The sequence below is a fragment of the Nomia melanderi genome, chromosome 3 (genome assembly GCF_051020985.1).
Source record: "Nomia melanderi isolate GNS246 chromosome 3, iyNomMela1, whole genome shotgun sequence".
NCBI lineage: Eukaryota > Metazoa > Arthropoda > Insecta > Hymenoptera > Halictidae > Nomia > Nomia melanderi.
Window position 1 is genome coordinate 18,275,398 of NC_135001.1, and position 15,062 is coordinate 18,290,459.

General features: G+C 34.1%; 1 protein-coding gene across 4 annotated transcripts in view; it reads left to right on the forward strand.

The window, feature by feature from the left end:
• LOC116429162 (organic cation transporter protein) overlaps window positions 1–15,062 on the forward strand; it is a 38,587-nt gene that overhangs the window by 19,036 nt on the left and 4,489 nt on the right. For 3 of the 4 annotated variants that reach the window (XM_031981766.2, XM_031981765.2, XM_076365381.1), the window contains 3 exons: window positions 13,481–13,803; window positions 14,529–14,632; window positions 14,764–14,918. In XM_031981766.2, coding sequence (XP_031837626.1) covers window positions 13,481–13,803; window positions 14,529–14,632; window positions 14,764–14,918 — 582 coding nt within the window. Of the gene's footprint in view, window positions 1–6,048; window positions 6,316–13,480; window positions 13,804–14,528; window positions 14,633–14,763; window positions 14,919–15,062 lie in introns of those variants that run through there. The other variant, XM_031981770.2, reaches the window with a different exon arrangement.

Genomic DNA, 15,062 nt, shown 5'->3' on the forward strand with positions numbered 1-15,062 from the left:
CAGCTTTCGATTTTAAACTCGAAGGCACGAAGTCCACATTACGGCGACATTCGATCGGAAAGGATTAATTTTGATAATCCGGGGATGACGAGTGTAATTCGTATTCGACTTGATCTCCGGCTGATTTCCAGTCTTCTTATTTCTTCACCCAACGATTCTTGCATCGAATGATATCGTAATAACCGCAGGAATGTAAATTGATCTGCTAACCGTGAAGGACTAGTTCATTCGTTAGATTTGTATGCATTTTTATCCTCAAATTACGTTGTACAGCACGTATTCTGACTTTTATCAGTGAATAGTTCTTGCAGACTTCTGTGTGTTTAATACGAATTTAGACTTTTGTTTCTCTATTATATTCGGTTTCTTAGAAAGTCAGTTTTAAAGAAAAATGCGAATCTTTTAATTAAAAAATCTGTCCAACTTTAATAATGATTTACGCTGTCGTGTTTTTGCATATAAGCATTTTATGTACCTACTTTGTAAAACGAGGGCACACTGGTCCTTATTACAATATAAATAAGTAGACACAATTTCCATGCAATTCAAAGTTAGTTTGATTATTAATAATTTCAAAAATTTTTTTCAATTTAAGAATTCTGTTCCCAAATAAGCAAACGCTAACCTGTTAAAGAGAGAAAGAAATATCTAAAGTGCCTTAATGTTTTCTTATACTTTTTAACTTATCTGAAAATAAAGGTTAAAATAGAAATCATAATTTTTTCAATTATTTAACTATTTTCGTCAGTGTTTGTAATTCCTTCTTATTAAAATTAATTTATGTCAATAACTATTTGTCATATAATTAATATCAATAAGATCGATACTCAAGTATAAAAACTGTTACAAAAGAGTCAGTATATCTTAGTTGAGAGGAACAATTAGACTATTCGAAAATACCGCTTAAATAAAATATGAATTGGTATAAACTATCTCTATCTTGGTGATAACATGTATGTTAAAGTAAAATATTTGCATCGACTCATAGAATCGCTTGGAAATTATTTAAATCAAAGTCGGTTCGTTAATCGCTTGTCAGTATCAACCTAATGAGCAACTAGTTTTTACTAAATCATTGAATGCCTTATTCCAAATGCTACTGCAAACATTATTTCCCTGAAAATCTCAGGTAAATACATTAACTAACATTCGTGAACGAGAAAAGATTTATCGCCCATTCAGCGCAGTGCGATGCTCAACGTCGTCGATCACTCACTTCCTTTCGATGAATAATGTAAATCATAATTCTTTTTTCCGATGATAATAAAGCACGCTTAATGCGGCATGATGCATTCGATAAGCAATTTAACTGGAAGGAAATTTAGTGTTTTTCTTGATCGACTGCGCCATTATTTTCAACTGTTTTGCTTTTTTCTTCGGGATTTTCCCGGCGTAATTTGCATGAAAGTATTGCGACGTCGAATGAGTCTCGTTCCTCGAATTTCTGAATCGCGATCTCTAAGCGCACAGTGTTTGAAACTAACAAGTATTCCCCGTTTGCTCACGTCACAGTTCAGTAATTATAAATGTCGTTGTTTAACGAAACATTGCACTCCGAACGGAAAATGTGAAAGTAGGAAAGCCTACTCCGCAGTTGCTGTGACTCAGAATTTTTTCGCATCGAATAACACAGGTTTTTCCTGTTCGCGGTCAATTATTTCCAGTTTCTTGTTAACAATACCATTTAACCGAGGGTCTCTTCAACTAGTTCATCTAGGCGGTTTCCCTGATAAGCTCAGTGAGCATGGTGTCATTGGAAACATACAATGTTCGGGTAATGTGCATTTCAAATACAACGTACTATTATAATAATATTATTGTGCAATATTATGTTAATTTTTGCATGCATATGTATAGTAAATATTATCATAAACGGTAAATTATGCAATTTATGGTATTATATACTGAAGTGTTTATTATGTAACCATTTGGAAAATTTAAACTTTCTTTTTTTATAGTCGAAGTTAATTAATTACATTCAAATCCTAGAAAGATTTGGATAATTTTGAAAAATTAGCAAGAATTTAAGTCCTTCAACCCTACCTGAGTATCTTTGTAGGAGTTACTTTAAAGTTAATAACTTCTCGAGGGAGTTAAACTTCGAAAACACACTATTTCATTAATTGACTCGAACTAAATAATATTTATATTTATTAAATTCAGTATAAAGTCTTTGCTACGAGACTTTCTCGATAATGAGGCAAAAGGTTAAGTAGCTCGGTGATACAATTTGAAACGCTATCGGAAACTATTTTCAAATTGTTTACTAAAAATGTTATGAGAAAGAAGAACGGAGAAGTTTTCAAAGAGAAGAATTAACAATGAAAACTGTATTTGGAGATCGGTTTTGAAAGAAACGGGAATATTCCTTGTTTGGCGTATCTAATGATAATAATTAATATATACCTTGAGCAAAGTGCTTCAGATAATCGTAATATCAAGTAATAAGAAGGTATGTAAAGTGTGTAAAAAGAGAATAAATGATGCAAATTAATTTGAAATTGGGAAGAGCAAGCACAATATCATTATGTACATGATCAATCCATCTGCATAATTTAAAGTAATTGCCAATGACCAAATTGGGTTGACGCAACTTAAAGTATACAATAAAAAAAGATTAATTACTTTAAAGAAATATATATGCATGTTGGTTCGCTTAGTGATTTAGTACACGTCATTAAGTTCTATACAAATTTATAATTACCACATTACTAAAATAATTATCATTTACACCATGTTATTATGGCATTTCGAATGAAAACTTTCGAATATTGTACTTTTTCGATAATTTATAAGTGAAAAATAATATAGAAGAAATATATTAAACTTGTTTATATAAGCGGAAATTAACGAATTGCATTAGACGTTATCTTTGACTTCTAATTTTTTAACTGTTCCGTTACATGATCGCCGTTTGATTTTTAATGTCGACTACTATACCTAATGAATTAATTAATATTTGCTTTTACCATGGACAACTCATTTCAAGGTTGTTACCTTGAATTCCCGCTGCTATGCACCTAAGTGGAAATGCAAATTCTTCATACGTAATCTTCAGCTGGCTCCACTAATAATGGTAGCAGCGAATCATTATGCAAAATCGACAGAAAAATATATATTTATAATATATACCACGTGGATAAGACAGCAGTATCATATTAGAGACACCAGTGAATTTTAAGTTTCATTGGACAAAGTATATTTGAAAATTAACATAACTTCAAGAAGTTCCATATTTTCATCGAGCATTTGAGCTTACCATGTTTGTAAATAATCTTAATAAAAATTCTAATCGAAGGGTAGTCCAGGAGATGAGCGTATTTTTTCATTTTTCATTTGAGATCATTCGAATTTCTGATTAATTATAATTCACACTGTTTTTGTAGACAGGAATTCTTCATGAGATTAAATGTTTATAATTTGGAAAAAAAGTTAAATGTTACTCTTGACGGTCGGTTTTAAACAAAATAATACTTCAATGTAAACAGTTTCATGTAAATGATGTTTTAGAAATATATGAAGATCTCCTATTTTACATCTGGCCCATTCTGATTATCTAGCATTGACTGTGAGTCACTGAACAAGAACTTTGTTCAATATTATCCGGACAAAGTTCGTTAAACGAAAGTTCAACTAGTTCACTTTACGCTGCAGACGATCAATAAATAGACGGTCAATAAATGCAAGTTCACGTCGACGTTGACCTCATCTATATTTGGGATATAGTAACCGTGGGATTTTCTTTCTATTTTTTTCAACGAAACAGACGGACAATTCGAAATATTTTCGTCGCAGTGGCAATCTTCCAATGAGAAAAAGATAATATAATATAAATCTTATTTAATTTTAGTTCCAAGATTTTGACTCACTTATCCCAATTAATAAATTCTCATAGTTATCGCATAAATACGAAATATTTTTTCCACTTGTATAATATCTGTAATAATTGTCTACAATTTCACTTTTTAGATGAATATGAAAGTTATATTAATAGCAATAAGAGCAATTGGGACTATAGAAATTTCAGAAACAAGAATTCACGAACAACAAATTATTCAGCATATTTAAAATATCGCACGTTTGAAATTACACGTTATACGTTCATCTGTAATAAAGTTACATTAGTGTAAAAAGTAAAATATTGCTGGCATGAGAAAGCTGGTGTACTCTATATTTAACAGAATTTAAAAAGGCTCTTCGGTTCAATGTTTTCCGTGTAACGTCTATCAAAAATGACTTGATAATTACCACTTCCTGTTGTTACGCTTTACACAGGCGCGTGTAGAACAAGGCATATGCATGACCATTCAAACATCGTCGACATAACTTCCAATGGTTAATAACGTTTCTGCTTCAATATTAAGATACACGCGATAGGTAACAAATACCTGATAGTGATTAATTTCTTTTAATAAAGCAGAGTTACACTTAAACACTTGTAGTTTAAAATTGTCAGTGGAAAGAAAGAGAAAAATGTATACAAACATTTCTTTATGTGACAAAATTTAAAAAATTAAAACATTACAAACGCGTATAGGAAAAATACTTTTCTAGTAAAATGACTATGATGAATCTACAGGTGCATGAATTTTAAATTAACTTACAGCAACATTTTTATATATTTATCTTACACAATTTGTGCAGTATTCATTAAGAACTTCAAGTATGAAATATATTTTGAAAAGAAAACATAATAACAATTTAACACGATCTTTGTTAGGAGTGGCGCCAATTTTCAAACGATATAGAACGACTACGTTGCTTTTATTCGGTTAAAGGATTTCAAATGACGTAGGGCTACGTTTCCCGTCACGAAAGTGTCAATAGACAAATTGAATTAGAAATGTTTCATTCATCCACCGTGTGACCCAGATGATGTTCTAAGTGGTTACAATCTGTTCATGTTGTTGACGATCCTGGCGGACGAAAATGTTTTTTCAAATTCTTGAAACGTGAAAACGCATTACTCGAAACTATATTAAAAGGTAAACATTAAGAATTAAGGGAGCTAAAACACGGCTAAAAGAAATTATCGTTTACTTCGTTTATCTTTTAACTTGACTGCGTTTGACGAGTGTACACGTCGTCTTAACCCTTTGAACTCCGTAGGCTCCAATGTTGCACCAGGAATAATATCAGATATTTTAATGAATCTTAAAGAAACTACCCTACAATTATTACATTTTCCACACATCTAAATTTTGCATTAAGAAGGAAAATAAAAGATGTAAGAAATGTTATAGCATTTTTAATTTTCGCTAGGGATACTATAAAAATTAGTTGCTGATAGATTACAAAACCATCTGTAATGCCAAGGGTTGAATCTCGAAACGATACTAATTCATTAAACGACGAATACCTTATTTCAGACAAACGTGTAATTCCTTTTCATTTTGCTCTGGTCCGTCATTAAAATATACCCTAGGTATTCGTTCTGATCGACAAGTGCATTTCCGGTTGCATTCCGAGAAAAACGCGAGACCTCTGAAACCAAATTTCACAGTTAACAGGTCAATCGAATATTAATGCCGATACTTTTGTTCATTACTGTACGCGCACGAGCGCTTCTCGCGTAACCATGAGCAACGCGTGAACGGGTGACGTATCGCTCGTTTTTGCGCGACACTGTTGACATACAAAACATGTGTAAAAGAGCGGCGGTTTGATAAGCGCATACGCAACCGACCAATCCGTCTTCTCTTTCCGGCGCACACCCACTTGTTGCGCAAGACAAACGTCGTCCACGTTGCCGCCGACAGCGAACCGTCACGGAACGCGGACGAATATAAATGAACGGTAATCGATCCGGGGTAAACAATTTAATTGCGAATGTCGTGTTTTTACCCCCCTCACCCCCGTCCGCCGTCTCATCGGCGATCCGTCGGACCAACCATTCGGCGCTAACAGGATGCTGACGGTGTGCATACATAATTACGGATTCAAGGAATCTGTCTTGACGCCTGTGAAGAATCATCATCCTTCCTGGACGCAGCTCTCTTTTCCTTGTAACATTTTCCAGAGAAGCGTGCGACTTTTCTTACCTTGCACATTGTTTCCCAAATAAACGTGAAACCTCCTCGCGTTTGCGCGCGTCTTACTCGATAAACTGGGCAACCGTGCGCTCGATCTCTTCAGACGCTGGTGCACTTTTGAAAAGAAATTAGTGCTCTGTGCGGATCTTTATGTATTTACTGGTGGCGCACTGTGCGACTCGTTACAATGAATCGAACGTATTCGGCTCGAAGGATCTCTTGTGGTGCACAAGGAACGTTAAATAAATAATCCGTGTGCACTGTGCAATGTATCAATATAATTGTAAGTATAACAAACTTAATAGCAGTACAAGGATAACAATGACTTGACGCATCGAAAGTTTCTCGTTCAGAATGCAGGTGTGCAGGTGACCACGTAACATACGAGAGTCTCGTCAATATTGCAAGGGTCACCTGGAGAAACCTCTGTCGTTCGTTCGTACGACTTTGAATATCTGGAGTTTCGGTTCAAGACGGCTCCCTTTAACACTGGAACTACCGTACCAGTCAAAATGACCGGTTTCGATTTTTTCGTTTAGCAATTATTGATATCTTCGAAGCATCGAATATTCGAAATGATTTTGAAAATAAATAGTTTCATTTGAGTGCTGTAATGAATGTCTGAAGAAACTGAAAATAATCTACTGTTACAATTTTTATAGGAATTGCATATTAATCGTATTAAATGCTCGGTAGTTCTAGTGTTAAAGCTGTGCTTGGAGTGATGATTCCTAATTGGTTCATTCTGTTTTTTCTAAGGAGGCAGTCGTTAGATGAAACACACGCCTTCAACGTAACAAAAAATCCTGTTTTTGGTGCTGTTTTAAAAGGCACTGCAGTAAACTAAAACTACATTGCCCTATACCTGTTTGCAGGTTGAGGTTTACAATTTTAAACGTTTGTACTAATTACAGCAATTTACCTGTCATAACCCGACTAGCAGTAAACCCTTAAATAAAGTCTAAACAACTGGGACTTGCAGGTACACGCTTACATAGGATGCACGCGATACGAAGAAGTGCATGAAATATATTTAAATTTATTTGTATTTTTAAATTTATTTATCAGATATGGAAAATGAATTTCATATTACTTTTAAATGAACCGTCCAGTTGCGAAATAGTATGCGTCTGTTGATTTTCGGAATGTCGGTTATGAGTTTTCTGATCGTTTTACTGTATCTTTGAGACAACATTGGAAAATCTTGAAACGACGAAACGCGTTAAAAGTGGAAAGAATTTGTGACGGATTAAATGATAAGATACCGAACTTGTTCTTTTATTAACGAAAACTGAAATGTATTCTGGTTTGAGATTTTTAATAGTTATCCACGCCAATGTGTGATTTCTGTTATCACTCTTCTTGTTGACCTGAAAACGTAATCTGTCTAGTAAATTAAATAATAAACTCAATTTCAGGGAAGAGCGATCGCCAAGATGTCGCAATAAAGTGGTTTCCTATGAATTGGACTGTGTAAGCTTGGCACGGTTGAATTTCACCGGATAGTTGCCCCAATAACGCGAAGATTCGAAATTATTTTCTTAAACTGATTGCGCAAATCGTTTCACTTATTATTCAGTTAATCGAAATCATTCTCTGTTTCATTATTCGCAGATCTGTTAATGGAAACGTGAATTTTACGGTTGCAGATTTGTCTAAATATTTGTCGTTTCAAGTACACTGTTACAAAATGACCGGCGATACGTGTGCGCCAAATAATATTTACCATTTTAACGCGATGACTGGTGTTGTTTGCTTAAATCTGAAACGTCAGAGACGCGTAGGACGATTGCGGTGAAGTTAAGCGCCACGCTTATGTAATTCGTTAACTCTTCTTGATTGCAAATTAAACAGATTTAATTAAATTGCGCTGGTGCGAGCATGGAAATATTCGAGAGGACGTATTAATTCCATTCATGCTCTTCTAAAGTTAAATTACGATTAGTTTTTATTTAATATAATTCTCAATCTACAACTATTTCACAGATGGTATTAAAAACTGTTCTAGACCTGTTCATTTTTCATATAACATAGCTTAACCTTGTTACACGCAAACAAATTCATAAGAGTTGATTTATATCGATTTTGTAAAATGAGATGTGCTTCGATAGAATTACTTTTTTTACTTATTTTCGATCGTACGGTTCGATTATTTCCTAATTTCTCTTGCAGCCTGATTCGTCGAATGCGCGGAAACGCATAATATTGTCTGCGGAACTCGAAAAACACGTTACATGAATAAAGAACAGATGACAATTGTGCAACACCGTCTGACCCTTCGTTCAGAAAACGTGCGGATGAAAGGTCAAAGTCGTTTAGACGGCAATTAATCGTAATCTTCCACGCTTTAATTATTAGATTGAGTTAGCCTTCGCCGTCGTTGTGGTTTCGGATCTTTGTTTACAGATACAGAATCCTCTGTTTTGTTTATTGTAACCGATCACGTTCGGTATCGTTCACTTAACTTCTTTAATTGTGAACAGCAATGTTCATCCCTTCTATAATACACTCTGAATGGTAATTATAAAACAGCTTAAATTTTAATCCAATAATATATTGTTCGAAACAGCAGTATAATTATTAACACGTTGAATGCCATGGGGGTCACCGGTGACCCTAAGCAAATCGGATTACTATAATTCACTCAATTACACGATGACTATTCGCAAACATTTCTATATTATAAATAATGCTATCCATTGCGGTGACATTCAGATGAACGTGCAATGATAATAATCCAATTCAGTCAAATGATTTAATATTTTTTCCATTTTGTGTATTTTGCTACATGAACTCATGCTACGTTCAACGTGTTAATAATGAATCTATCGATTGCCTAAATAATAGAAACAAAGGAAATTATACACTGATCCCTTGCTGTTTGAGCAATTGAATCATTTGTTCGCGACTTACTTTTCCAAATATGGAAATTTCCTTCAAATGATGACTTAAATTGTTCCCTTGTAAACAAAATTTTAATGCCATTTCATTTTCTTTGATTAAAGACAACGTTACAAACACACCGATGTGTATTCACAAAATTGTTCACAATATCTCCTTTAGCTATGAAGCTGACAGTCATATCATAACTTATCAAATATTTTCATGTTTACTATCGTCCGGAAATTCATTTATCTGCATAATGCCGCTAACTATCAATTTCACGGTATATATGACAAGCGGGTGGCAGTTACAAACAATGTTGTTTATGGCGTGTCTCGAGAAACCGAAGATAAACGAGTACCTTAACTAGGTAAGGACAGGTATCTCCGTTCGTATTTTTAGCGCTTATTTGCATTCCATTCGGTCTGTGCTCCCTGCGTGCAGACTCGTCGTTCATTTTGGTCAAGTTGCACATCGGTGGACATATTCCCAGAAAAGGAACGCCCGTTCCTTTGTAGGGAACTTTAAAAGAGACTTATTTAGAAAGGTAATATTTCCCTGCGTCTTTAACCCCTTGCCCTGCAACATCGTGTCGGACTCGTGGCGAAGAATTCAACTAAAATTCAACCCTTTGCACTCGAGAATATTTTTCTCAATAAATATTCATTATTTTCTGATGAAGTGTCTATGATATTTTTTGCAACTAACATAAAGAAATACCTCGCATAAATTATGTGACTATTTTACTTCAATGTTCCATGTGTTGATACATTGTATAAAATTTAAGATTGAATTTTCAATTTTACAATTTTCTTGGGTCAAATCAAAAGGCGACTCTCGAGTGCAAAGGGTTAATAAACATAAATATTATTCAATTTGTTTGAATGCAAATTACGTTATTCCTCCGTTATCAATGATTATACCTTAGATCACACGTTGACACGGAATAAAACTGGAATTTTCTCTGACATTCAATAAATTATTAACAAAGTAGATCAATCACAGTTCAGAAAGAAATCATAGGGCAAGGGGTTAACTTTCAAATTTACTTAGCTGTTGTGGAAAAAGATTTACACGATAAATTTTCTTTAATCCAATTTTGTTCATACGTCATTTCTTTTTCTAAATTAAAAATCATTCTGAGTGCAGCGAACATCTCACACTACAGTATAATGTTCTCCACTTTTTGTTTGTTTCTTCGATTATTGAATTCAAACTTCAACGATTGGAAAATTCTTTAAAGTACCGCTAATATTTCCAGTTTGCTTTTATCAGGTTTCAATAACTTTCTTATTAAATTCTAAGGAAGCTAAGCACGCGGAACCGTAAGGCATATCTAAGAAGGAATGTTAAAGGCGTTAAAAACAGGTTGAAACAAGTTACAGACTATAGTCTCATGTATGAGCGGTCTTTGTGTTCGACCCGACACGAGACGAAGTGATAATGGAATCATTAGCGTGAAGTTTTTACCTGCTGTTTCAGAATTACTTACATGTTAAACAACTACAAGACTGTTTTGAGCGATGTCCATTCTCATGATTAACGAAGACAAGTTGTTATCAATTGTTTCAGAATAAAGGAAACATGTAAATTCTTCTGAAAAGAAATATTAACATAATTACACCTCTGGAAATGTTTGGAATAAAATTTTTAATCAACTTTATAGACCATGTAACATTAAAATCAACTTTTTGCATCAATATGGAATAAGAACGATAATTTCTAAATAGACTAGACAGAAACGAATTGGATCAGTTCAGGTTTAACAGCGAAAAATTAATAGTTAAAACTGAGAAAACTTTTTCTCATAAATCTGTTATTAATACACGCTCAGTTTCAATTAAAAACTCTTTGTTTTGTAAACAAAAAGCTGAGAAATGTTAAATATCTGATTCTCCTCGGTCCTACTTTAAATTCTATTATATTTCTATTATTCACAAAGAACAAGATACTTAATCGATTTGATGAATTTCTTATCAGTTGTAAGACGAATATTATTCTTTGATACATATCACTAATGGAAAGGTACGAGACTGATATAAAACTTCAGTCTCGTAAGTTTAAATGTCCATTATTCTATGTTTGTATGGTATGTGTGTGCAATGCGGAGATAAGGGTGTGTTTTAAAATTTTTCCAATGTTTGGAATCGTATGATCATTAGATTCCGATCGACACTTAGATAAATTTGTAAACATGGAATATTACAAATCCAGGTGTTTGTTGCGCGATGAAAGGCACGCCGTCTAATACATTGTCGGAACATGACAGATAATCTACAATGCTAATACCATATACACTTCCATCGGAAATCAGATTTGCAATTTGAAAACACAATTGTCTGAACTTAATTACTCATACGACACGTAAGTTATTTTCGCAAACGTGTTTGCCACGGTAAGCCGCATCGAGGGATATTAATTCTTCAGACGATCTTAAGTTTGCGAACGGACTGTACAAGACGAAACTCGTAAATTCATTCCTCGAATACTTCTACATTCGAATTAAGACTTTCACGATTGCGATTAGGTGTCCTGAAACTATTTCTTTCAATTGATTGAAATAGATTGAAATTATTTTTTTACCGTTAATGAAAAATTGAAGGTTTACTTATTGATTTATTGGTTTTTACATTTTTAGTATTACGACAAATATTTTGATCGGAATATCGTTTTATTTTCATTGTTCATGATTTCTAATAAATTTTTCCATTTTAACGTTGCCGTAGAATCGCAATCATTATCTTACCTGATTTTTCCAATGCACAAGACCCGTTAAGGATATGCTTAAACACTTGAACGAATTATTAATAATTACTAATTAGTACCTATATAATAGATTTGCAAAAAAGTGACCATATTCTTTTATAATAAACTTTTATTATTTATTTCTTAAAACTTCATATATATTAATACAAAAGTTCAGTGTTTTTACGGTGTCCTAATAAATTCATTGTAAATCGAGTATCGGAATCTAAATTTTCTACAATCTGAAATGCGAACTCAAATAAATATATTATAGCATGTTTACTATTATATTATGTTTAATATTTACCCTTAATAAACACTTCGTACAATGGCTGTCATTATATAGAACCGGTTGGCAACGAAGTTCAATTGACTATTCAGATTCGTGCCTCATTATTAATCAAGAATTGGGTCACAATGTCGGTTTACTTGCTAACAAATGCTCATAAATATATTATCACCATTCATCACGCAATATCAAACATCAATTGTTCATATATCTTAAAATAGTGTTGGCAAATTGCTGGTATTCTTGCCAGTTCAGTATTATAACTTCGTTGTGTCCAATTATACCCGCTATAAATCTAAGCCATTAGCTTCGAAGACTACAAATTAGCATTATAATGTATACTTCAGATTTTACCTTGAAAACCTTAAATATTATTAATTAATCAAATGAAATATTATCAATGAATTACATTCGTTAGACCATCGTATCGAGAGCAGTTACTAGTGTATAAACAAGAAAATATGGGAAATAAAATCTAAGGTATTCAACAAAATCAAAATTAAAATATTCTTTTAACTAATTTTTTTTCGACATATACATATAGATTATTTCCTTTTTATACAGAATACAGAGCTCCATCGATTATGTGTATCACATAAAAGAAAACATATCATTTCACTTAAAAACACGAAGATGCCCTTGACGTCTCAAAAGTTCCTCTACTTACAAAAAAATTATTAATGCCGCACTATATCCTCCATTAGATTGAAGAATTCGTTGATAAAGTTTCTTTCATGCCTCCAGAAATAGCAGAGACAATCAAGTACCAATTCTTACCGAAACACCCCGCATAACAAACACTTTAACACGTTCACACCTGCGCTGTAATTTACACTCTCTCCCATCTGGCGGCTAAATTCTCAAAATTTCGGAAAATATTGGAATTATCAATAAGAAAGTTCATTTTCAACTATATGGCAATTTTTTCTAATTACCAAATTAAAATGTGAGCGATCAGTGGTACACATCGTCTAATTTGATATCTTAGTGCAAGTCACTGGTGGTACAGTGATGCTCGTTTAAATTTAAAAAGGAGAATAGACAAATGTCAAGGAGATGTCGCACGCGTGAAGTATAAACGTGCAATGAAGAAAATTTCAATTGCAATAATTTTAACCTTATATACTCAATCGTAGTACCGATGAAATGTCGAAATTCTTCTCATTAAAATGAGTCCAAACAAACCTTTAATTTCGTTAATTATATCCACTCGATAAAACTAGTCCGATTTCCATCGTGTTTGGACTCATTTTAATCACAACAATCTCAGAAATTCACTGGCGCTGCGTTTGAGAAGGTAAGGTTAAAACGACTGCAATTAAAATTTTCTTCGTTGCATGTTTATATTTGACACGTGCATCGCCGAGTCAATTTCTGGAAGCAAACAGCTTCCTCCAGTTTTGTCTGCTCGGTTAAATTCCACTGGCGTGGCCAGAAATTGTATAATTTAAGCGAGCATCGCTGTACGCGCCGGCGTGAACGTGTTGAACGAACAGCGGTTCGATGTCTAAAGGATTTGTACATTTTCCAGTGGGTGTGAATGGCAAGCATGTCTCTAATGGTAAAGAGGATGTTATCGACAAAGAGGAGGAGGTCGATGCCGTGCAGGAGGCGATCGGTACTCTTGGCCGATGGCAAATTTGCGTGTGCCTGGCAATCTCGCTGGTGAAATTCCCAATCGCTTGGCACCAGCTCGCTATCGTCTTCATGGCGCCTCATCAAGAGTACAACTGTACCGCGCCAGCTACCGCGGAATCGGCTGACCAGTGCATAGTCAATGTCAATGGTACGTTGACGGAGTGCGCCGAGTGGGAGTACGACAGAGGCACGTTCTCCGAGACGATCATATCGCAGGTAAATCGATCACGTCGGTCCCCCTTCTCTCTTTTTTCTCCTAAAAAGATATCCATACGGAAGCAGCGGTAATCAATGACTTAAAATTCCAGTGACGGAGTTAAATAAAAAAATTAATCTTAATGATTTTCTCACTTGATACGTTTTTTCATAAATTTACGACGCGCATGAATAGTAGATGCGGGAATCGTAATATTTATTCGATGAAAATAACGAACTGGACAGTACGTGAAACCATTTTGCAAAAAAATAATTTTCACGAAGCTTGGTTGGGTAAGTGCAACCATCCGGTCAGTATCTTTCTCCTTCTTCCCCCCTTTTGTTGTTTTTTTATTTTTTTTCTTAGTTACGTAGCTTATGTTTTTTATAGATAGTGAACTGTGAATTGTTCAACCGAATAGTTTAAGAATAGTTCGGGTAGATTTAGCGGTTACATTATTTCGAGTAGTGTAGCCGAACGATTGTATTCGTACCACAAACGAAGGTACATACGAATCATTCAAATTGAATTGTGCCACGCTTCATGATCTCTAGTTGTTTCTTTTTTTTTTTTAAATCTTTCCGTAAAAATAGTTGCATGGATATGGTAAGAGAGCTTTTTTTGATGGAAATGTTTCGTAACTCTTCCCATTTTCTTCATTTTTGTTATAGAAATAATTGTTTCTCGTCAATTCTCCCAATATCGGACAGTTTTTAAATTTTTGTTTATTATTACGTTATTTCAGTGGAACTTAGTATGCAGTCGAACGCATTACGCCAATATCCAGCAATCTATTTTGATGTTCGGCGTACTTTTGGGCAATATTATATTTGGCAATCTAGCAGATAGGTACAGACAATATTGATTCATTACGCGTAGATCATTTGACTCTGCGATTTTATTAACTATTAAGATCTGTACGATATTACTGACGTCCCGAATATTCAACGAAATTCAAATGCGCTAATCGTTTGCTATAGATATGGTAGAAAGATGCCGTTGATGGTATCCGTGGTTCTCCAGCTGATTTCCGGTATTGGCTGCGCAATTGTGCCATGGTTCCCGGCGTTGTTACTAATGAAATTGCTCAGCGCCTTGGCCACCGGTGGCACGATGGTTACTAGCTACGTCATTTGTAAGTAAAAATTATTCCTTTTATAATTATTACAATATGTTCTTTTATAATTATGCTGATTACCAACATAGTAGACTGTAAAATGAAAATTTAAATGTTCGAACATTTACATCATTTTGTAATTTAATGATGTCGTTAAGAGTA